This window comes from Sus scrofa, chromosome 6 (assembly GCF_054392235.1).
Source record: "Sus scrofa isolate SSC_HxYL_T2T_F1_AM1 chromosome 6, Sscrofa_HxYL_maternal_Yorkshire_Landrace_v2.0, whole genome shotgun sequence".
NCBI lineage: Eukaryota > Metazoa > Chordata > Mammalia > Artiodactyla > Suidae > Sus > Sus scrofa.
This window is the reverse complement of record NC_139388.1, coordinates 86,087,651-86,112,449: the sequence shown is the minus strand read 5'-3', so window position 1 is coordinate 86,112,449 and position 24,799 is coordinate 86,087,651. Positions and strand designations below refer to the sequence as shown.

At 43.2% G+C, this 24,799-nt stretch overlaps 1 protein-coding gene across 1 annotated transcript; it reads left to right on the top strand.

Moving 5' to 3' along the window:
* Nucleotides 1-1,749: 1,749 nt before the first annotated feature.
* FUCA1 (alpha-L-fucosidase 1) lies at nt 1,750-19,446 on the top strand. Its single transcript, NM_001315628.1, is given in 8 exon segments — nt 1,750-2,148; nt 7,757-7,891; nt 10,442-10,579; nt 12,260-12,365; nt 15,615-15,815; nt 17,026-17,216; nt 18,578-18,677; nt 18,901-19,446. Coding segments are annotated over 8 exon segments (1,404 nt in total). The 5' UTR covers nt 1,750-1,756; the 3' UTR covers nt 19,042-19,446.
* Nucleotides 19,447-24,799: the final 5,353 nt, after the last annotated feature.

The window sequence follows — 24,799 nt, the reverse complement described above, 5'->3', positions numbered from 1 at the left end:
ACTTCCACATGCGGCAGATTCGGCCCTAAAAAGGCAAAAAAAGGAGTTCCAGTCATGGCTCAGCGGAAACGAATCTGACTAGCATCCATGAGGTCACAGGTTTGATCCCTGGCCTCGCACCATGGGTTAAGGATGTGGCATTGCTGTAAGCTGTGGTGTAGGTTGCAAACACAGTTTGGATCTGGCATTGCTGTAGCACAGGCTGGCAGCTACAGCTCCAATTCTACTCCTAGCCTGGGAACCTCCGTATCCCTCAGGTGCAGCCCTGAAAAAATAAAAGGAAATGGGCCCAGACAGTGGGCAAGATTTGCCCAAAGAGACCCAACAAGGTGATGTCTGGTGCAAGAAACCTAGGTTTCCCAACTTGCAGTTTTTCCACTATGTTGCAATGCCTCTCACCTTCCCCTGCAGATTTATGTTTTGGTTATGAGATGAAGGGGAAACGAAGGTCATGGTGTCCTTCATTTTATCTCCCTTAGAATGAGTTATAACATCAAAGACCATTACTCAACTTGATCACTAGAAGATGTGTACTAAGGGTTTTTCTCTCTCTCTCTCCTTTTTTTTTTTTTAAGTGTCTGGGCTTGCTGTTTTGGATAATATTTCAACACAATCTTGCAGAGGAAGAAACAGAAGATAAAGAAAATGGCTGTTCGTTCAACAACAGCCATTGAGTTTCCTTATCACTGCTAGAATGAGGAAGTGCTTGCTCTGTCAACACAGTTTTGACACGTTCTCTTGCACCCCAGGAGAAGCAATGTTTGAGAGACAGATTCCGCACGTGGAGGCTCAGGTTCTCGTTCCACCTCTGACCCAAACTAACTGCGTGGTTTTGGAAAACCCTGATCCTCTCTCCGGGTCTGTCTCTTCCATAAAATGGGAAGAGTAAGGAAGGGGGATAGCGTCAAGGATTTCCAAAGTCCCTTCCAACTCTGACCTGCAGCAGATCTCCCACTGATGTGCAGGGACCAGCTGTGCCACATGGGGTCACTAGACTTTCCCACACCTTATGGCCTCACACGTAGAATGTACAAATTGTAGAGGAATTTGGTGATTTCCCTGCCAGACAAGGTTCACGCAGGTATTCCTTGGGCCTGAGACTCTCAATTTCCTCACCCTATTACTCTAAAAATTATTCCTTCTTGGTGGCCTGTCCATGACTCTCGTTTTTCCAACTAGCTGTTAAATTCTTTGAATTGCCTCAGAATTCTCAAAACAAGTTCAAAAAATATTAGGTAGGCAAAATGGTCACACCTGTTCTTCCTCTTTCAGAGCCCACTTTCCTCTCATCTCTTGCCTTTTAATGCTTCCTTCCATAATCCTTCTACTCCAGGGAAGTTACAATGCCCTTCCGCCTGCTATTCCTGGCCCCTGGCTGCTCTCCTACATCACAGCTCAAAAAGTCTCCTATAGCTTCCAACGGCAAAATGGACCACACACACCGGGAGCTCCACACCCCCACGAGTTCGCCCTGCAGTGAAGTCCCTTTCCAAGTTTTCAATCCACTGTCACCAAATCCAATGTCAGCACAGCACTGCCTACGCCTCCTAGAGTCTTTCTCGCTGTGATCACAAGGGCAGTGGCAGGGACCGCCCACCCGGAGGCGAAGGAGACTCGGTAGCCAAGCAGCCTGAGTTGCCCCACCCCTTTTTCCTTCCGAGCCAATCATTAGTTAGGGTGGGCGGGGACCCGCGCCCCGCACCTGCGCTTTAAGAGGGGGCGGTGGGGCGTAAAGGCGGCGGTACCACGACCCCGGATGAAAATGCGGGCGATGAGTGCCCAGGTGCTACTGCTACTGCTGCTTCTTGGATTGGTGAGGGCTCGCGACTGCACCGGGTCTTCGCGCTGCACCGGCTCTCCGCGTCGCTACACCCCGGACTGGCCGAGTCTGGACTCCCGGCCTCTGCCGGCCTGGTTCGATGAGGCCAAGTTTGGAGTCTTCATACACTGGGGCGTGTTCTCCGTGCCGGCCTGGGGCAGCGAGTGGTTCTGGTGGCACTGGGAGGCCGAGAAGCTGCCAGCCTACCAGAATTTCATGAAGGAGAACTACCCGCCCGACTTTTCCTACGCTGACTTCGGGCCACAGTTTACAGCGCACTTCTTCCATCCTGACAGCTGGGCCGATCTGTTCGAGGCCTCCGGGGCCAAGTGAGTGCAGCTTCAGGGACGGGCGGGACGCCGCTTCCCGGCGTCCGGGAAGAGAGCCGGGAGAGGGCGTAGATAGGTGAGAACCGTGGAGGGGAAGGCGAGACGATTAGGTAGGTGAGAACCGTGGAGGGGAAGGCGAGACGATTAGGTAGGTGAAAACCATGGAGGGGGAGGCAAGACGACTTGCTGACTTGCCAGGTCACACAGCGGTCGGGGTCATACAGCTGTCCCTCTGACTTCAACATTCCCCCCCCCCCCCCGCCCCGGTTCTGTGTTTTGCCTCCTGAAGGATGCAGAATTGAATGTGGCACTCCTGACCCTAAGGAGAAGGTACGTCTGGTTGAGCTTTAGAAGGAAATAAAGGTTTCAGGGAGGTGGTGGGCTGGAAAGCCCTCAGCGTCTACACCTGTATATTGATTGAGAGGATTGAGCTAGGTGATACCTAATGTCCCTTCCAAGTCAACAAGACAATCAGGATTTTAAGCCAATCAGGAGTCTGATCCAAGTTCAACTGCAAACTTGAACAAGGCATTTTACCTCCCTAGAGCCCCCTTCCGTGGTTTTAGAAAGGAATTGTGTTCTTCCTTGCAGCTTTAGTATCGCCCAGAGGGAAGGGGAGGGAAGGGAGTTCTGGTGTGCAGTGTGTTTGGGCATACAGATTCTCGTTCATCTGCTTTTCTACATGCTTCTCCATGCTTCTTGAGCATAGAGAGTGCTCAAGAAATGTTTGGGTTGTTTTGAGAACTGTCACAACTTGCCTGTGAATGGTTCTGAGAACAGAAAGTGTAGAGCCCTGGGGAGGGGAAAAGAGGCAAGGCCTTATGAGGCCATGGAAGACTAGGGCCAGTCCTGGAGGAGTCATCCTTGAGGGTGGGATGTTGCAGTTTTTAGCGTCAAAGATGTTTGGCTTCTGGGAGGGAAGTGGGTTGCAGGAGGGTAAGAATGGAGGCAGGGAGGTCCCCTGGCTCCTGGCTTAGGGCAGTCTTCCACCCTTACCTTGTCTTCTCAGCTGTTTTCCGGGTTTTAGTTTTTCTTGGACTTTAAGTTCTCTTGTACTAAAGAGAAATTACAACTGACATTTAGTGTTTGCAATTAAATGCATGGGAGTATAAGGCTTGAATAAACAAAGGAGGAGTTCTCTGTTTTCCGGGAGCCTTATAAATCCATAATTTTCTTTCTTTTTCTTTTTTTTAGGGCCGTACCCATGGCATATGGAAGTTCCCAGGCTAAGGGTGGAATCAGAGCTGCAGCTGCTGGCCTAGGCCACAGCCACAGCAACACCAGATCTGAGCCACGTCTTTGACCTATACTGCAGTTTGAGGCTAATGCAGGATCCTTTAACCCACTGAGTAAGGCCAGGGATTGAACCTGCATCCTCATGGATACTGGTCAGGTTCTTAACCTGCTGAGCCACAACGGGAACTCCCTGAAATCCATAATTTTTAAATGAAGAAGTTAAAATCTGGGAGACATCCTTTGTCCAGGACAAGATGTCCCCTTACAGACAAGATGATCTGACCAGCCCAGATAGAGGAAGGGGACAGATGTCCTAGACTCCAAATTCCACGACTCTAAGGTAAAGGTTCTTTCCACCACACTAGGAGTCTGCGATCGTGGCCAGAGGGATTGTTTCTCTGCCTGTTTTTGTAAGTTTCTTGAGATGAGAAGAAAATAAGATTATGCCACAGAGAGGAACGTGGCCTACAGAGCCTGAAATACTGTCTAGCCCTTAAAAGTCTTGAGTTCCCCACATTGGCCAGTGATTAAATTTTCACTGTGGGCACTAGCTGTTTCTGCCATAAAAGCAAATGAAATGTTGAGTGATTTGGTTATTTCTTTTTTTTCTTAATAATGATTTTTTTTTCCATTATAGTTGATTTTTTTTTTCTATTTCTTTTTTTTTTTTTTTTTTTTTTTTATTTTCCCACTGTACAGCAAGGGGGTCAGGTTATCCTCACATGTATACATTACAATTACAGTTTTTCCCCCACCCTTTCTTCTGTTGCAGCATGAGTATCTAGATATAGTTTTCAATGCTATTCAGCGGGATCTCCTTGTAAATCTATTCTAGGTTGTGTCTGATATGCCCAAGCTGCCGATCCCTCCCACTCCCTCCCCCTCCCATCCATTATAGTTGATTTATAGTGTTCTATCAATTTTCTACTGCCAAGGTAATATTTGCTTTTGTTTTTTTGGTTTTATTTGTTTATTCTTTTTTTTTTTTCCACTATAGCTGGTTTACAGTGTTGTGTCAATTTTCTGCTGCACAGCAAGGTGATCCAGTCACACATACATGTATACACTCTTTTTTCTCACATTATCATGCTCCATCATAAGTGATCAGACATAGTTCCCAGGGCTATATAGCAGGATCCCATTGCTTATCCATTCCAAAGACAATAGTTTGCATCTATTAACCCCAAATTCCCAGTCCCTCCCACTCCCTTCCCCTCCCTCTTGGCCACCACAAATTTGTTCTCCTTGTCCATGATTTTCTTTTCTGTGGAAAGGTTCATTTGTCCCCTATATTAGATTCCATATATAAGTGATATCATATGGTATTTGTCTTTCTCTTTCTCACTTACTTCACGTAGTAAGAGAGTCTCTAGTTCCATCCATGTTGCTGCAAATGGCATTATTTTGTTCTTTTTTATGGCTGAGTAGTTTTTCCATTGTGTATGTATATCACATCTTAATCCATTCATCTGTCGATGAACATTTAGGTTGTTTCCATGTCTTGGCTATTGTGAATAGTGCTGCAATGAACATACGGGTGCATGCGTCTTTTCAAGGAAAGTTTTGTCTGGATAAATGCCCAAGAGTGGGATTGCTGGGTCATATGGTAGTTCTATGTAGTTCTATATTTAGTTTTCTGAGGTACCTCCATACTGTCTTCCATAGTGGTTGTACCAATTTCAGTTCCCACCAACAGTGTAGGAGGGTTCCTTTTTCTCCATACCCCCTCCAGCATTTGTTATTTGTGGACTTATTAATGATGGCCACTCTGACTGGTGTGAGGTGGTACCTCATAGTAGTTTTGATTTGCATTTCTCTAATAATCAATGATGTTGAGCATTTTTTCATGTGCTTATTGGCCATCTGTATATCTTCTTTGGAGAAATGTCTATTCAGGTCTTTTGTCCATTTTTCCATTGGGTTGTTGGCTTTTTTGCTGTTGAGTTGTATAAGTTGTTTATATATTTTAGAGATTAAGCCCTTGTCAGTTACATCATTTGAAACTATTTTCTCCCATTCTGTAAGTTGCTTTTTTTTTTTTTTTAATGGTTTCCTTTGCTGTGCAAAAGCTTGTCAGTTTGATTAGGTCCCATTGGTTTATTTCTGCTTTTATTTCTGTTGCTTTGGGAGGATTTGGTTATTTCACTACTTGCCCTTTCTCCCCTTTTCTTTGGGCCTTTTGTCACCTATGTAAATGAGAGGCAATTAGTATGGGCTTGGTAAAACAAACAACTTACTTTTCTGTCACCTGCTAATTCCAGTAGAGATCTTTCTCCTTTAGGGCAAAGCATTTTTTAAAAAGCTAATCATTGGAGTTCCTGCTGTGGTGCAGTGGGTTAAGAGTCTGACTGGAACGGCTTGGCTCGCTGCAGAGGTGTGGATTCAATCTCCCAGGGTTAAAGGACACAGTGTTGCTGCAGCTACAGGCTCAGGTTCAATCCCTGGCTGGGAACTTCCATATGGCACAGGTGCAGCCCTAAAAAAAAAATAAATAAATAAAAGAAAACTATTCATTAATATACATAAAGGTTGAAGAACCCAAGAACCAACATGTACATATTTTGTCTTACCTATTTCTTCTTTCCTTCTGTGCCTCCTCCTTGGCCCCTAAGCACTGTGGCTTCCTTAAATTTGCTTCCATTCTTGGAGTAGTACCCAAGGGGTATTGTGATTGCAGCAACTTCCTGAGTGTCACTAACTTAGTCACTCATATAAGTACAGTTGACCCTTGAACAACACAGGTTTGAACTGCATGCATCCCCATATGTGGACTTTTTCCGATAAATATGTTGGAAAGTTTTTGGAGATTTGACAATTTGAAAAAACCCGGAAATGAACCACGTAGCCTAGAAATATCGAAAATTAAGAAAAGGGTATGTCACGAATACATAAGATATACACACTTGTCTATTTTATCATTTACTACCTTAAAATATATACAAATCTATCATAAAAAGTTAAAGTTTATCAAAACTGAGGCACACACTTACAGACTCTACATGGTGCCATTTGCAGAAATGTAAAGTGAAAACATAGAGGTACAACCCCATTATTTTGTGCACACTGATTAGAACTGTGATGTTTTTCTTTAAAAAATGAGAAAGAAATGTAAAGATGCAGTATTAAAGCATAAGTGCGTAAAATTAACTGTAGGGCATCCTGTACTACTGTCATAATTTTGTAGCCACCTCCTGCTGGTGTCCCAGGGAGCTCAAGTGTTGCAAGTAGCCACTTAAAATGCATGTGACACTAATCATCTTTGCTTGAGCACTCATCCCTCCAATAAATTGCTTATCACAGCAGAAAATAATCTCTTGTGGTTCTCGTGTATTTTTCATCTTGTTTAGTGCAGCATTGTAAACCTTGAATAATACCATGGGACCCGTACAAAGTGCACCTAGTGATGCTAGAAGTGCTCCCAAGAAGCAGAGAAGAGCCATGACTTTACAAGAAAACGTTGGACTGCTAGATATGTACCCTAGATGGAGGTCTGCAGCTGTGGTTGCCTGCCATCCAGACATAAAGGAATCCAGCCTAAGGATCATTGTTTAAAAAAAAAAAAAAAATTCATGGAGCTGTCACTGCAACTATGTCAGGAGGTGTAAATAAAACCTTGCACTTTTGGCAAAATACCTTCTTATCTTGTGCTGAAAATGCAGCTTTTATGTGGATGCAGAATTGCTCTAAGAAAGGCATGCCTAAAGACTTGAATATGAGAAGTCATTGTTTGACAACCTAAAGCAAAAGGAAGATGAAGGAGGGTTTTGTTTTGTTTTTTTTCTTTTTCTTTTTCTTTCTTTTTTTTTTTTTTTTTTTGCTTTTTGCTTTTCAGGGCCACACCTGTGGCATATGGAAGTTCCCAGGCTAGGGGTCAAATCGGAGCTGCAGCTGCTGGCCTACACCACAGCTCATGGCATCGCCAGATCCTTAACCCACTGAGCGAGGCCAGGGATCAAACCTGCATCCTCATGGATACTAGTCGGGTTCGTAACCCACTGAGCCACAATGGGAACTCCCCTTATGGTTTTCTCAGCAACAGTTTCTTTTCTCTAGCTTACATTATTGTAAGAATACAGTATTTAATACATATAACATACAGAATGTGTTAATCAACCATTTATGCTATTGGTAAGGCTTACAGTCAATAGTAGGTGATTAGTACTTAAGTTTGGGGGGAATCGAGAGTTATACATGGATTCTCTTCTGCACAGGGGGTCAGTACCCCTAACCCCCAAGCTGTTCAAGAATCAGCTATACATTTCCTGTAGTCAAGTTCTCCCAACCATTTTAAAAGCCTCAGACATGCCAGGTAAGTTCATGCTGGTGGCCCACCACCCACTTCCATTTGTTCATATAGTTTCCATGTCCACAGATATGTAGTCCTGACAACAAAGCACCACGAAGGCTTCACAAACTGGCCGAGTCCTGTGTCTTGGAACTGGAACTCTAAGGATGTGGGGCCCCATCGTGATTTGGTTGGTGAGTTGGGAACAGCTATCCGGAAGAGGTGTGTATCCACAGATGGTTACTCCACTGTCACTTTTGGTCTAGCATCCAGTGTACCATGTCTTCTCTGCTCTAATGTGTTTTCTTTTTTTTTTTTTTTCCTGTCTTTTTAAGGCCGTACCCACAGCATATGGAGGTTCCCAGGCTAGGGGTTGGATTGGAGCTGTAGCCACCGGCCTACTCAAGATCCTTAACTCACTGAGCGAGGCCAGGGATCAAACCTTTAACCTCATGATTCCTAGTTGGATGCATTTCTGCTGTGCCACAACAGGAACTCCTCTAATGTGTTTTCTAAATTTGCATTTAACAAGTACCTTGAAGGGCTTCTGGCTTTGAATTGGCAGCCTTTGATGCTTGGAGTTTTTATGTCAGCAAAGGTCATCAGATAAGTTCATGGCCCTGTCTGATTAGGTGAAGGATCCCTTGCATAGAGGATCTTTCTTTCTGGAAAGCTTTCCAACCCAGTATCTGAAGGAGGCCAGGGTTTGGTCTCTTACCTTTGTGTCCTCCTTAGCTGTCAACACAGAGCTTTGTAGGCATTCTGGGAAGGTTTAGATGAGTGGTAGATCAGGAGAGAACTGGAAAGGGCAGTTAAAGCAGCAAAAAGTGAGGTAGTGAGCCACTCTGTTGATTCTAATTAATGTTTTCTAATATTTGCCCCTTAGTTAGAAATGACGTCCCAAGCTCAAAGAGCTAGGAGGTGGTAGACATGGCTTTTAAACCCAGGTATTCTGGTTTTGGACCCAATGGTTCTGAGTATATTTCCTGTAAGGAGGAAAAGTGATATTTGCGTCACGCCCAACTTCAGCTCTATAGTGATCTGGCAAAATTGATGTCCTGTTTCAGGCAGGTAGCTACCTGTTTGTATAAAGTTTGATTGGAACACAGTTGTGCCCATTCATTTATGTGTTGTCTCTGGCTGCTTTTAAGCTATAATTTCAGGGCTGGGATAGAGATCTCAAGGCTTGCAATGCCTCAAATACTATCTGATTCATTAAGAAAGTATTTGCTGGAGTTCCCTTCACAGCTCAGCGGTATGAACCTGACTAGTGTCCATGAGGACACAGGTTCGATCCCTGGCCCTGCTCAGTTGGTTAAGGATCCAGTATTGCCATGAGCTGTGATGGAAGTCACAGACATGGCTCTGATCCTATGTTGCTGTGGCTGTGGCGTAGGCCAGCCGCTACAGCTTCAATTTAACCCCTAGCTGGGAGCTTCCATATGCTGAGGGTGCAGCCACTAAAAAAGACAGGGAAAAAAAAAAAAAAAAGACATTTGCTGACTTATGTCACCTGCTAAATATTCAATTTCCCAATGCTGTGCTCTATTAATAGTCCTGCTGTAAAACTCTGAGATGTTGATTAGATCTGGACTCTAAGCTCCTTGATTGTTACATTTGTATCTATTTAGTCCCTGAATCACCTGATGAAATTCTTCAGTTTTATCTGTGCTATTGAAGTGTTATCTTCTTTTTTTTTTTTTTTTTTTCTTTTCTTTTTAGGCCCACACCCACGGTACATGGAGATTCCCAAGCTAGGGGTCAAATTGGAGCTACAGCTGTGGACCTACCCACAGCCACAGCAACGCAAGGATCCGAGCCCATGTCTGCGACCTACACCACAGTTCATGGCAACGCCAGATCCTTAACCCACTGAGCAAGGCCAGGGATCCAACCCGAAACCTCATGGTTCCTCCATGATTGATGTTTCCCCTGCGCCACAACAGGAACTCCTATCTTTTCTTCTTACTTGTATTATGGTGTTTCCAAAACACTGTTCTTCATGCAAAACAAGCTTTATTGTGTATGAAAACAGGCCAGCTTAACCATATGTCATTTTTGGTATGTTAAGAACTATTAGTAAATCTTATAAATGAAACAATAAACCTACATTCATTAATTTCAACTATATAAAAATGTTACTGATGATTATTTCTGAGTGATAAGATTTTGGATATTTTATTCTTTATACCCGTCTCTATTTTCCAGTATCTCTTCAACATGTATTCATATGATTGACAAAAAACTTTTCTTTAATAGGACTATATGTTATTGAGATAATTGACTTAAAAGACAAAAGATGGCTTAAATGACATTTGGTGTTAAGATATTTATGTATAAAATAATTTGTTATGTGTATTATCAAAAACAAACTCAGGAAGTCCCCTTGTGGAGCAATGGATTAAGGATCCATTGTTGGCTCCAGCTGTGATGCAGGCCACTGCAGCTTGGATTCAGTCCCTGGCCTGGGAACTTCCACATGCCATGGGTGTGGCGAAAAAATAAGTAAATAAAATTTAGAACAATTAAAAAAGAACCTCAGTCATTTGCCTGAATGAATGATAAGAGATAATTTAAGGAAATTATTATAGCTCCTACACCTCTGCATGCCCTATGGGTAAGTTTCACTGAGATGTAAAAATGCTACAACTGATTTTTCTAAAATGAATTATTTTTTCTTTACTTAATAAATTATAAATAAATTATTAATAATAAATTATTAAATTATTCTTTACTTAATAAAAGAAAAATAAATTATTTTTTCTATTTAAGGAACATACGCTATGGACTCTATCACTCACTCTTAGAATGGTTCCATCCTCTCTACCTGCGTGATAAGAAAAATGACTTCAAAACCCAATATTTTGTCCGTGCAAAAATAATGCCAGAGCTATATGACCTTGTTAACAGGTACACAACATAAACGTTTTCGGCTTTATGATTTTGATTGGTGACATCTGAGCTACTTATAAAATACTGTTAAGGTGAGGGGAGGGGGGAGAAGGGTAGGATATGGAAAAAAATCTAGAGGACATCGAAATAATAAAAGTGGTGGTTAAGACAAAATGCAGTTTTTCTTCCTACTTTTCAAAACATCCATCATATGGTCATATTGCCTTTATTTTTTTTTATTTTTTTAATATTGCCTTTAAAATTTGAAAGAAAACTGAGGACATTAGTTAAGTCAAAACTTCAGTTCCCTGTGCTATTTTCTTTGTCAGGACCTTGGAGAAGGGCAACATGGTCTAATAGGCCCTGTAGAAGAGTTGGCATCTGGCAGATTTGTATATGAATCCTGACTTTGCTTACTTATAAGCCTTAAACAGGTCACCCTTCTGAGCCTCAGATTTTCAATAATGCCTTCTATGTAGGGCCCAGAATGATATGTGAAAAAAGCATCTGTCACTATGCCTGGTACAGAATAATGGTGGTGTTATTATCATTATTCTTAAAGTGACCACTTTCACTTTGGGATTTGTCACTCGTCTTCATGTTTTATTCTGAGTTTGCCCTTCTTGCCCCCGGGGGCTCCTAGATGATGATGGACCTTTAAAGACTAAGAGGCAGACATCTCTGCCTGGACTCTCATTGTAGACCAAAAGACAGATGACTTCTCTAAGGAAATAGTACAGTTATAAGAGAGCAGCATAGAACTGGATTGAAGTCCAATTCTTTTTTCTTACTGACTGTATAGCCTTGAGCAACCCACTTAATCTTTCTAGGTCTCAGTTTCTTTATCTGTTTATACATCACAGGGTTGCTGTGAGAGCTAATGAAGTAACGGATGTAAAGTGCCTTGTGCAGTTTCTCATACACAGTAAAACATAGACTGTCTGTGTTTATCTTGCCTCTTACACAGCCAGTCTTTTCCCTGGAATCAACCTGCTAGCCTAAGTAATTATGGAGTACAGCACAGGATTAGGTATCAGGCAGATTTGCTTGTGGGTTCCAGCTCCTGTTACTTAAAAGCTTTTCACCTAAAGCAAATTGCCCTACTGAGCATCAGATTCTTGCTCTCTAAAGAGGAAATAATATTGCTTACCTTATAGGTATGAATATACACTCTCACACCTTGTAGGGCTCAGAATAATCATATGTGAAACTGTGAAAAACAACTGTGGCTCAGGTGGATTCAGTAGATTTTTATAGTTAAACTTGAGAGAGTTGTCCCAAAAAAATGCATTTGGCGGACTAGTTCAAGCTCTTAATACATCTTTAAAGCAGAAACCTTAACCTATAGTTCTGTAGCACCACTCTTCTCATTGGAATTAGCTGCTAGAAGGAAACCAACTTGTAAATACACTGATTACAACTCTTCTTTTTAACTTAAGACCTTAAAAAAAAGACAAGGAGGAAATATCTCAAAATGCTGTGGATTAAACAATGGTTGTGTTAGCTAAGGAGCTTGTGTGTATGTGTGTTGTCTTTTTTGTCTCTTTAGTTCTCCACTTTCTCTTTACTGTAGTAATTTTATGTTACTTTCAAAATAGGAGAATATTAATTTTTAAATACTTGTTGCAAAAACGGCTCTGTAAGACTTTGGTGAATGGAGTCAGATAATAAATTTTGTTCTAACTGCGTGTCTCTCAGGTACAAACCTGACTTGATTTGGTCTGACGGAGAGTGGGAAGGCCCTGATACGTATTGGAACTCTACAGATTTCCTTTCTTGGCTCTACAATGATAGCCCAGTAAAGGTATGTGATTGCATGATGTATCTCTTATTTATCTGTTATGTTAAAAGAAAATGTGAGACTGCCGTGGCTCAGAGACCTTTTGCATGCTGCAGGCCCAGCCAAAAAAAAGAAGGAAAGAAAGAAAATGTGAGACTCCAAGGCCTGGAGTAATAACAATAATGACCACAGCAATAATAATAAAGAGTAATGTCAACATGAGTATGGGAGGGACCAAGGGACTTAATAGATGTTAAAGGTTTCTCCTTTAATTCTTCTTTTCCTCCTCCCTTGGGGTATAAACTTTCTTTTTCAGTTTTAATTCTTGATTTTGACAAGATAGCTGTAAATCTTCTTCAATGTAGGTTGTAGAAGAGAAATAGTATATAGAAGTCCCAGACCCCCGTAGAGAAAATAAACTAGTAAGCAAACAGACATTAAAATGAGAAAAACACCCAGAAATCAATATACAAAACATATAAAAATAAATAATAGGGATAAAATGGAAATATCTATGACCTCACCTACCCTATGTTGACTATGTAGTTTGACTCTTTTAAATTATTTTTTATTAAAATTTTTTTTTTTTTTTTTTGCTTTCTAGGGCCACACCTGTGGTAGATGGAGGTTCCCAGGCTAGGCATCAAATCAGAGCTACAGCTGCTGGCCTACACCACAGCTCATGGCAACGCCAGATCCTTAACCCACTGAGCAAGGCCAGGGAATCTAATCTGCAACCTCATAGTTCCTGGTTGGATTCGCTTCTGCAGAGTCACGATGGGAACTCCCGTAGTTTGACTCTTAAGGGGAAATTTCAGTTCCCTTACATCCAGATTGTCGAGGGAACTTTGCCTACCTTGTCCTCTTTCTCATAATCAGCGCTATTCCGCTGCATAATGGCTGCCCACTTACAGTTTGTATTTCAGTACAATTACAAAGTAGCAGAAGTTTTCATCTTCACTGTAGAAAATTTCCAACATTTTACATCATCTAGATTGGTTGTGGATTTTAAAGAAAAAAAAATCCAAGTATAAGACCAGTTCGAACTGAGCTATCTTGGTAGATTTCATAAAACTCTAAGCCTCTCCTTGGGTTAATATTAGTAAATTCAGAAAGTGGGAAGAAATGAAAAAAAAGGAAAGAAAGAAAGATCTGGGAGTTCCTGTTGTGGTGTAGTGGTTAATGAATCTGACTAGGAACCATGAGGTTGCAGGTTCAATCCCTGGACTTGCTCAGTGGGTTAAGGATCCGGCATTGCCGTGAGTTGTGGTGTAGGCTGCAGGCACGGCTCGGATCCCCCGTTGCTGTGGCTCTGGTGTAGGCCGAGCCTGGGAACCTCCATATGCCACGGGAGCGGCCCTAGAAAAGACCAAAAGACCAAAAGAAAGAAAGAGAGGGAGGGACGGAGGGAGAGAGAGAGAGAGGGAGGGAGGGAGGGAGGGAGAGAGAGAGAGAGAGAGGGAGAGAGGGAGAGAGGGAGAGAGAGAGAGAGAGAGAGGGAGGGAGGGAGAGAGGGAGAGGGAGAGGGAGAGGGGGAGAGAGAGAGAGAGAGAGAGAGAGAGAGAGAGAGAGAGAGAGAGAGAGAGAGAGAAAGAAAGAAAGGAAGAAAGAAAGAAAGAAAGAAAGAAAGAAAGAAAGAAAGAAAGATCCTATGTGACAGAGGCCAACTCAGATTGGTTTTCTGAGATGTGCCAAATGTATGGGGACCTCTAGTGGCAGAGTATTGTGGCTCTTCCCCAATGGTCGCCGGGTTGGGGTGGCTCAAATGTCGAGGCTGAGCAGGACCCTGCGGGCGCTGTTCTACCCACTCTTGTTCTGCACACTTTCTCATGCGTTGGGAAAGGGGGTTGTGGTGGAGATATGCTCATGTTAGGAAAATACCTCTAGGAGAATCATCCTCTGTCCTCCCTCTCCATTCTCACTCCTGAGCTCTCCGCAGGTCTTCCCCAAGGGGTCCCCCTCCCCACCACCCCGACTACAATTTCAGCATGTTCCTGTCGCACTAGATGTCTTTCTCTTACCACCCACCTGGTCTGACATATTTTAGACATCATTTACCTTGTTACTATTTGTCTCTCTCACTGTCCGCTGTGTGAGGGCAAGAGTTTGGGTCTGTGCTTTGCTATGTCCCCAACCCCAGCAACAGTACTTGGCCCAGTGAGTCACATAAGAAGTAGTGATCGAATGTAAACCAAATCTAGCTCCTGGCAATTTATATTCTTTCCTGGAAGAAGTAAGAAACACTCCCAGATCAGTGTTCCCCATTTATGTTAGCCCCTGGTTCTGATGTGGTGTCCATGTATTTGTCTCACCGGCTAGTCTCTGCTGGATCCCTGTGGGCAAGAACTGTGTTTTCCCACCTTGGATCCCAGTGTGAGCCTCATAGTAGCATTAAACCTTTACATTAGGATATTCCATGTAAGGAGTTCCCGTCTCATCTCAGCGGAAATGAATCTGATGAGAATCCTTGAGGATGCAGTTTCGATCCCTGGCCTCACTCCGTGGGTTAAGGATCAGGCGTTGCCGTGAGCTGTGGTGTAGGTCGCAGATGCAGCTCAGATCTGGCGTTGCTATAGCTGTGGTGTAGACCAGCAGCTCTAGCTCTGATTTGACCCCTAGCCTGGGAACCTCCATATGCCTAAGGTGCAGCCCTAAAATGACTAAAAAAAAAAAAAAAAAAAAAAGATATTCCATGTAAGACTTTCTCAAAGTTCATCAAAACGTTGAAGGAAAGAAAAAAAATGTTTCATTAATGACCTTTCCTTACCTAGTTAAAGAAAGTCAGGGCCATATAGTGGAAAGCATCCTGGTCTAGGTTCAGATACCTGATTCATCCCAGCTTTCCAAAACCACCTGGGGAGGTAACCTTGGGCAAATCTCCATTTCTCCCCTGATAGAATGAGATGATCTAAAGAGCCTGTCTCAGCTCTGAAATTTCATATTGCAAGGTTTTTCAGCATCGGTCTTAGTGACATTTGAGGCTGGTGTTTCTTTGTTGTGAGGGGACTCTCCTGCCTGTCCTGAAACATTTAGAGGCATGCCTGGGCTCCTCCCACTAGGTGGCAGTAGCACCACCCCAGTTGTGACAGCCAACACCCGCTTTTGCCAGTCGTCTGGTCCAGGGCAAAATGGCCCCTAGCTAGGGACCACTGCGGTCAACTAAGTCTGCGCCTTGCTTCCAAACAGGCACCTAATTGATCAAACCGCATTACTCGAGGAAGCTAAGTGGTTTTACCCCCCGCCCCCATGACCCAGGACTCTTTCCTCCTTTAGGATGTGGTCGTAGTAAATGACCGATGGGGTAAGAACTGTTCCTGTCACCACGGAGGATACTACAACTGTCAAGATAAATTCATGCCAGAGACCTTGCCAGATCACAAGTGGGAGATGTGCACCTCCATAGACAAGATGTCCTGGGGCTACCGTCGCGACATGATGATAACTGACGTTGCAAGTGAATATTCAATCATTTCGGTAAGCGCACCTGTGAGGGAGCTGTTCCCTGCTCTCTGCAGCCGCCCTCCAAGCAAGAGTGGTGGGAGCATCCTGGAGGGCAGGGGGCCGATAGATTCCGTTAGGGTTATTGAACATACTCACAAAACCTGTCCTAAGGAAATGGGTGTAATTACAGAAGAAAGACTCCTGTACAGAGATGTTCTTTCCAGGGTTATTTTCAGTTTGACCTTTGGGGCATTTCCATTCTTGCGACCGTAAAGGGATAATTAAGTAGAATCGGGGATTTTCCTTAACCATGAAAGTGTTTCTAAATGTAATATGGATTAATGCTTAGAGGGTTGATGAAAAGACAAGTTATGTGTTCTCACAGCTGTATAGAATTAACCACACAGGAAAAAGATCAGAAGGAAACATCAAAAGTTAATGGTGTGGGAATTCCCGTCGTGGCGCAGTGGTTAACGAATCCGACTAGGAACCATGAGGTTGCAGGTTTGGTCCCTGCCCTTGCTCAGTGGGTTAACGATCCGGCATTGCCGTGAGCTGTGGTGTAGGTCGCAGACGCAGCTCGGATCCCGCGTTGCTGTGGCTCTGGCGTAGGCCGGTGGCTACAGCTCCGATTCGACCCCTAGCCTGGGAGCCTCCATATGCCGCGGGAGCGGCCCAAGAAATAGCAAAAAAAAAAAAGAATATACCTCTTTACAGTGTGTTTTCCTGAAGGAGCAGCGTATCTGTCTATAGCCCATCACATATAGAGTGCCCTGAAATTCACCAAATCTCTTCCATCTACCCAGAGTCTCCACAGCACCTGCTCAGCATCTCTCTCTGATCCCTGTATTCTCTCTGGATGGCTCCATGGGACTCCTTCATGGCCAAGGGCTTTGTTTTCAGGCCCCCACTCACACTTGGTGCTTCTGACACATGACCCTTCCTGCTCGTATGACACCATGGCAGGTGCAGGCTCACAGGGACATGCCCACGGTCACTCTCTGGAATTCCAGTTAATATATTTCTCCATCTCATAGCAGGAGTTTTCAGTTTTCCCATGTAAGTATGTCCTGCTTTCATAATGACAAAAGTGTATAGTATTTTCCAAAAGGTAAAGAATATTCACAAAGCAGTGGGAAAAGGTACCCTAGTTTCTTTTTCTTCTCTTCATATCTGTGTGTTCTAAGCATTTGGCCAGGCTTGGTGTTCAGAGCTGGGATTTCCTTGTTTCTGCCCTCTCCAGGAACTGGTTCAGACAGTAAGTTTGGGAGGCAACTATCTTCTCAACATTGGACCAACTAAAGATGGACTGATTGTTCCCATCTTCCAAGAAAGGCTTCTTGCTGTTGGGAAGTGGCTGAGCATCAATGGGGAAGCCATCTATGCCTCCAAACCCTGGAGGGTACAGTTTGAAAAGAACGAGACCTCTGTGTGGTGAGTCTTGTCCTCTGTTGTGTGAAAGAACTGGATATGACCCATTCTGAGCTGGTACCTCCTTGAGTCCACAGCAGTTCAAACCAGGCTGCGAGTCATCTTGAGGAACCCCAAAAACTGTTCTTTTGCTTTTAAATTTGTACCCAGGTTTATGTTTTAGGCCCCAGTCTATGTTTGAGGAGTGAGGGAGATTGTAGGGGTGGTAAGAATAAGGAGCTACATGGGAGTTCCTGCCGTGGCTCAGTGGTTAACAAACCCAACTAGCATCCTTGAGGACGCGGGTTCGATCCCTGGCCTTGTTCAGTGGGTTAAGGATCTGGTGTTGCTGTGGCTCTGGTGTAGGCCGGCGGCTAATCTCGGATTCATCCCTTAGCCTGGGAACCTCCATATGCTGTGGGTGTGGCCCTAAAAGACAAAAAAGACAAACACACACACACAAAAAAGAATAAGGAGCTACAAAGTATCAGTCAATTTGCTTGACAATGTTATTCCACCTGCTAAGAATAGTAAGAGTTAATATTTGTACAACACCTGCAAGGTGCAAGGCTCCATCTAAATTTTTTCTGCTCATTTTATCCCCTCAACAATCCCACCAAGTCCATATTGTCAGTAGCCCCAGGTTACAAGTCAGAAAGCAGGCTCGGGGCAGTCATAACACTTGCCAAGCATCACAAAGCTACTAAGTAGAGGTGTGATGATTCATACTTGGAATTGTGGATCTAGTTATTTGATCTCAAGCTTCAGCTTTTTCAGTTGCAACATGGTTGACATCTAACTTCCCATAGTGGTCATGAGGGTTAAACGAGATGACATATGTCAAGTAACCAGCAGAGTGCCGGATACCTACTAACTGCTCAATGAAAGACCTCTGCAAGTGTTCCACCATAGACTGGGGAGGGGGGCTCTTTGAATTGGTAAGAACTCATTCATCCCTCTGTTTTGGGTGTGTTTCTTTTTAGTGATTTTTTTCACCCTCTTCTATAAGCATGGTGAAATCTCAGAACAAGCTTGTTTTCATTGCACACCTCATCTGTGTCATATCCTTGGCTGTTTTCACATGGATTCAGAGTTGAAGAAAGATTTGAATAATGAGGCAAATGGCTTCAGTGTGAAATAACTACTATAAGAGCTTAAAACATGTTAAATCTCAGAACCCCATCGAGAGAGAAAATGGAAGACATCATTAGAAAGAGTCTCCCAGGACTGATTTTTTTCCTGCAGACCTTAACGGGTGTTGAGTTATTAGTGCTTCGTGACAGTAATGATAGACTGAAGGTGGATAGTTGAAAGGGGAATGGGTAAGTTATGTGTCAGGGTAACAAGCCATTTATCTTTGACAATGATGTTTCTTTTTTTGCCAGGTATACCTCAAAAGGATCAACTGTTTATGCCATTTTCCTGCACTGGCCAGAATCCGGAATCTTAAGCCTTGAATCCCCCATAGCTACCTCAACCACACAGGTAAAGAGCCTCAGTCCTGTCAGAGATGGAACCTTTTCTAAATGAATTGGAGGCCTCCTCTAATGCTTTCCTACTTCCCCAGATGTGTCCCATGTTTATTCCCCTTCAGACCATCTGCCCCGCCCTGCCTTGGCCTGGCATGGTTGTTTTCCACTGTGTTCAGGGCATATTCTGTGCTCATCAGTGCATTAAAGTGTGTTCCATTCCCTTCTGCTTTATGCAGATAACCATGCTGGGAATCCAAAACGATCTGAAGTGGTCCACAAATCCAGGTGAAGGTCTCCTCGTGTACCTGCCCCACTTACCCCCCGCTGCCGTTCCGACTGAGTTTGCTTGGACTCTAAGGCTGACAGGAGTGAAGTGATCATTGGAGTTCAAGAAGAAAGGGACACTGCTTGCACTTTGATTTTCCTCTTTATACAACCGTCGTGGTAATAAACTGCTCCTCTCTACTCAGAGATGGTTTTTCTAATACATTTTAATAAAAGGAACTGATTACATTACTCACAGGATCAAAGGTCTCAGCTCCATTGCTAACATAGCTCTCTCTGATCAGCAGAAGGGGACTGCACAGTTAAGCTCTGAGTTTATCCATTCCCAACTTTGGGAGTTACCCACAACGAAACTTCCCTTCATTCTGTGTTCGATAACCTGCTTGTTTACTCAAATGACTTCAGGTCAAGAATAAGCCAAGTTATCCCGCTGCCTATGGAAGGAGCTAACAAGGATTTGGCAAGCTCCACCAATGCTACTTATGTAGCATCAACTTACACCAACTATCCCCACCTACTCCCAGGAGCAGGAGAGCCTGGAAGGGAAGGAAAATGCTCCCCAAGCTACTAACAGCTTCTTAGAAGTTTCCAAAGCAAACTATGAGCACTGAAGTTCATTCTGTTTACAATGAGACTATGAAGAAAAGGAATGTGATTCTGCCCTCCTTTGTGTAATACAATCATGAATAAATTTGCATGTCAAATCATTGTCTACCGAAAAGCATGTTACAGCTTTCTTCTTCCAATTTCTTTTTTTTTTTTTTTTGTCTTTTTGTCTTTTTGCCTTTTCTAGAGCCGCTCCTGCAGCATGTGGAGGTTCCCAGGCTAGGGGTCAAATCGGAGCTATAGCTACCAGCCTACGCCAGAGCCACAGCAACTCGGGATCCGAGCCGCGTCTGCAACCTACACCACAGCTCATGGCAACGCCGGATCCTTAACCCACTGAGCTAGACCAGGGATCGAACCCGCAGCCTCATGGTTCCTAGTTGGATTCGTTAACCACTTCGCCACAACGGGAACTCCTCTTCTTCCAATTTCTATATGGACTGCTTATTGCCTCCTCTTGTTAAAAAAAAAAAAAAAAAATGGGAGGAGGGGAACCTGCCAAGTCTCTTTAATGCAGAGCAAAAAAAATAATTATTTTGGTTTTTCTGCTCCTCACTTGTAGCACTAGTCTTTTTTTTTTTTTTTCTTTTTAGGGCCACACCTGCAGCATATGGAAGTTCCCAAGCTACTGGTCATGTCAGAGCTATAGCTGCCAGCCTACACCACAGCCACAGCAATGCAGGATCCAAGCCACATCTGCCACCTATGCTGAGCTTACGGCAATACCAGATCCTTAACCCACTGAGTGAAGCCAGGGATTAAACCTTCATCCTCATGGATACTAATCAGGTTCTTAACCTACTGAGCCACAACAGAAACTCCCTCTAATACTATTCTAGTACTAGAGTTGACTGCTAGTTCAGCCTCTTTAATTGTTTTAGATCAAATCAAGTTTTCTATTTATTAACTAGATGTATTTAGAAATCCTTACCCAACATTTATAGAAATTTTGTTTTTCTCAAGCACATAACAAACATTTGCAAATGTAAATACCAAAGAAGCAGCATCATCCAGACTATATAGTATGTCTACAACATAATTAACAGATCAGGAGTTCCCATTGTGGCTCAGCAGGTTAAGAACCTGGCATAGTGTCCATGAGGATGCAGGTTCAATCCCAGGCCTCAGTGGCTTAAAGATCCAGCGTTGCTGCAAGCTGCAACATGGGTCACAAATGCAGCTCAGATCCAGTGTTGTAGCAGCTTCGGCGTAGGCCAGCAAGCGCAGCTCCAATTCAACCCCTAGCCCAGGAACTTTGTATGCCACAGGTGCAGCCATAAAAAGAAAAGGAAAAAAGGACTATAAAAACTTGGAGGAAAAAAAAAAAAAGTACGTTTAAAAATTTTTAAACACACTTCTGAGTACTTACTGATCAAAGAAACTACCACATGGGGAATTAGAATATACTTAGGATGATAATGAAAACACTATGCATTGAAACTTGTGAAATGCAACATTAAAAAAAGTCTTTAGAGAGAGTTCTGGGAAGATGGCAGAGAGAAAGCACCAAGAATCTGTCTCCTCGTTGCACTGGCAGAATCCGTCTGATGTTATTTTTTCAAGCTCTGGAGTCTACAGAAGGCTTGCAACTTCTAGAGGAAGACTTGGACAGGAAATACGGCTAATTCTGGTCAATTGCAGCTACCCGTCCCTCATCCCTAGTCACAGAATAGGCAGTTGTGCATGTGTTCCTGGAGCAACTTGCACGCAGCTTGCGAGAACCAAGGTGGGCAAGAGGATCCTGTCCTTCAAATAGCAGGGATTTGTTCTCTGATTGCTGCTTTTTATCATAGAGGTACAGGCAGAGAGGAGGGCAAGCCATTGTTGTACAATTTCCATTGTGGCAAGCCCCTCCTCCAACACCTAAAGTAACTTCCAGAGAATTTAAAGGGTTGGTGCCTTCCTCCCCTTTAATTCCTCCCCGCCTTTTGGGAGCTAGATGTTAAAAATTAGGAAATTTTAAAAATAATGGCATTTGTGGGGAAAAAGAAAAATGACCATGCATACCCAGGGAAAGAATCAAAAAAATTCTGAGACAACATTAGTTTACATCTCTGGCTTATCTTTGGCACAGAGACAGCCTAGAACAATCAAAAAACAACAAACAAAAACAGTAACAAGAGCAAACCCTGGGGAAGGGGGAGAATCTGATTTCTAGCATTGCCATATTATTAGATTCAAACGTCCAGTTTTCAATAACAATATACAAAGAAACATGGAAGTACGGCCCATTCTTGGAGTTCCCGTCGTGGGACAGTGGAAATGAATCCAACTAGGAACCATGAGGTTGCGGTTCGATCCCTGGTCTAGCTCAGTGGGTTAAGGATCAGGCGTTGCTGTGAGCTGTGGTGTAGGTCACAGATGCGGCTCGGATCTGGCGTTGCCGTGGCTCTGGCATAGGCCAGCAGCTACAGCTCTGATTAGACCCCTAGCCTGGGAACCTGCATGTGCCATGGGTATGGCCCTAAAAAAACAAAAAGAAAAAAGAAAGAAAAAGATCTTCAGAGTATCTTCTATGACCACAACTAGATGAAATTAGAGATCGGTAACAAAGAAAACTGTAAAATTCACAAAACTGTGGAATTAAATAACACATTCAAACAACTAATATACCAAAGAAGAGATCATAAGGAAAATTAGAAAATATTTAGTTCCCTGATGGCTCAGCGGGTTAAGGATCTGGCATTGGCACTTCTGTGGCTCGGGTTGCTGCTGTGGTGTGAGTTTGATCCCTAGCCCAGGAAAACTTCTGTTTGCTGCAGGTGTGGCCAAAAAAAGAAAGTACTGATCTATTACAATATGCATCAATTTGAAAAAAGTACACTAAGTTAAAGAAGTCAGACACTAAAGACCACATATTGCATGGTCCCACTGGTATGAGGTACCCAGAACAGACACATTCACAAAACTAGAAAGTAGACTCATGGTTAGCAAGGGCTGGGGGAGTGTTGAGGGGAGAAGAGGGTGACTGCTCAAAGGTATGGGGTTTCTTTGGGGGATGATCAAACTACTCTAAAATTGATTGTGGTGATGGACAACCCGGTGAATATCCTAAAAGCCACTGAACTGCACATTTTAAGTGGGCAAATTGTATAAGGTGAATCATATCTCAATAAAGTTGTTTTTTATTTTTTTATTTTGTCGTCTTTTTGCCTTTTCTAGAGCCACACCCACGGCATATGGAAGTTCCCAGGCTAGGGGTCTAAATGGAGCTGTAGCTGCCAAGCCTACACCAGAGCCACAGCAATGTGGGATTCGAGCCGCATCTGTGAACTACACCACAGCTCACAGCAACACCGGATCATTAATCCACTGAGCAAGGCCAGGGATCGAACCCACAACCTCATGGTTCTTAGTCAGATTCGTTAACCACTGAGCCATGACAGGAACTCCAATGAAGTTGTTTTTTAAATGTCAAAAACCTAATTAATACATAAAGGGGAGGTGAAGTCTCTGTGATGATTGATAATGAAGTCCTTTAGGCCTTGAAGTCTCAATCCCACCTTTCCACCTGCTCCAGGGTGGCCATCTAGGTCTACAGCCCCAGAAAGTCCCCACGTGTACAGTGTCAGGGCCCGGATGAGGTCTTTTGAGCTGCACCACACATCCCCTGGTGGCCACTGTGGCAGGATTGCCTACCTTCAGAGGATTCCCCGCCCATTAACAGGCTATGGGAGTTATTCTTGTCAGTGTCTAAGATAAGCAGAGGGGATACATAATTTGTCAATTTAGGACTTGATGGCAGATGGGAAGAAGTGGCCTCCTAAGGTCCACAGCTAAAGAGTCCAGCCATGCCTTTGGCCACAATTTTGTTAAGCAGTGCAATCCACTCTTCACTCAAATTATCTGGTTCTGGCCCAGTAATTTCAACACTGAGACATTTGAATTGAGGGCAAACCCAAGGAGTTCAGTTTACTCCTCTCCACTGAGAAAAAAGCCACTTACGGAAGTTCCCAGGTCCAGGACTGAATCTGAGCTGCTGCTGTGACCCACACAACAGTTTCAGATCCTTCAAACCACTGCACTGGGCCAGGGATTAAACCCACACTGCTGCAGAAACAATGCTGTATCCTTATCCTTCTGTGCCACAGCGGGAACTCTGGGGGTTGTCTTTTTTAAAACCCTATTCATAGTGCCTTTTGATGTACAAAACTTTAAAATTTTCTTGAAGTCTTTTTTTTTTTTTTTTTTTGTCTTTTTTGTCTTTTTAGGGCTGCACCCGTGGCATATGGAGGTTGCCAGGCTAGGAGTCATATCAGAGCTACAGCTGCTGGCCTACACCACCAGATTTGAGCCACATCTGTGACCTACACCACAGCTCACGGAAACACTGGATCCTTAACCCACTGAGCAAGGCCAGGGATCAAATCTGTGTCCTCGTGGATGCTAGTCATATTCATTTCCGCTGAGCCATGATGGGAACTCCTCATGAAGTCTTTTTGTCTATTTTTTTTGTTGTCTGTGCCTTTGCTGTCATAGCCAAGAAATTGCTGCCAAATCCATATCATGACGGTTTTGTCCTATGTTTTCTTCAAAGAGTTTTATTGTCTTAGGTCTTACATATAGGTCTTTGATCCATTCAGTTAACTTTTGTATGATGTCAGGTAGGGGTCTCACTTCATTCTCTGCATGTGGATATCCAGTTTTCTCAATATTGTTTATTAAAAAGACTATCCTTTCCCCATTGAGTGATCTTGGCACCCTTGTCAAAGATACTTTGACCATATATGTAAGAATTTATTTTTTATCTATCTTTTATTCCTTTGGTCTATTTTATGCAAGTACCATGTTGTTTTGATCACTGTAGTAACAGTTTTTTGTGTGTATGGAATATTTAGGATTTTCTACAGATAAGATTATATAAGTATTACACTTAACAGTAAATATTTACTTAGTGCCACCACTAAGTAAATATTTACTTATTGTGAACACCACAGGAAACAACACCATTAAGTAATATTTACTTATTGTGAACACCACAGGAAACAACACCACTAAGTAATATTTACTTATTGTGAACACCACAGGAAACAACCAGTTAAAGTCTATGATCTATTTTGAGTTAATTTTTGTATGTGGCATCCGATAAGAGTCCAGCCTCTTTCTTTTGCATGTGGATTTCCAATTCTCCCAGCACCATTTGTTAAAAGTCTGTTCTTTCCCCGTTTGAATGACACTCTTGTTGAAAATTTTTCTTTCTTTTTTTTTTTTGTCTTTTTGCCATTTCTTGGGCTGCTCCCGCGG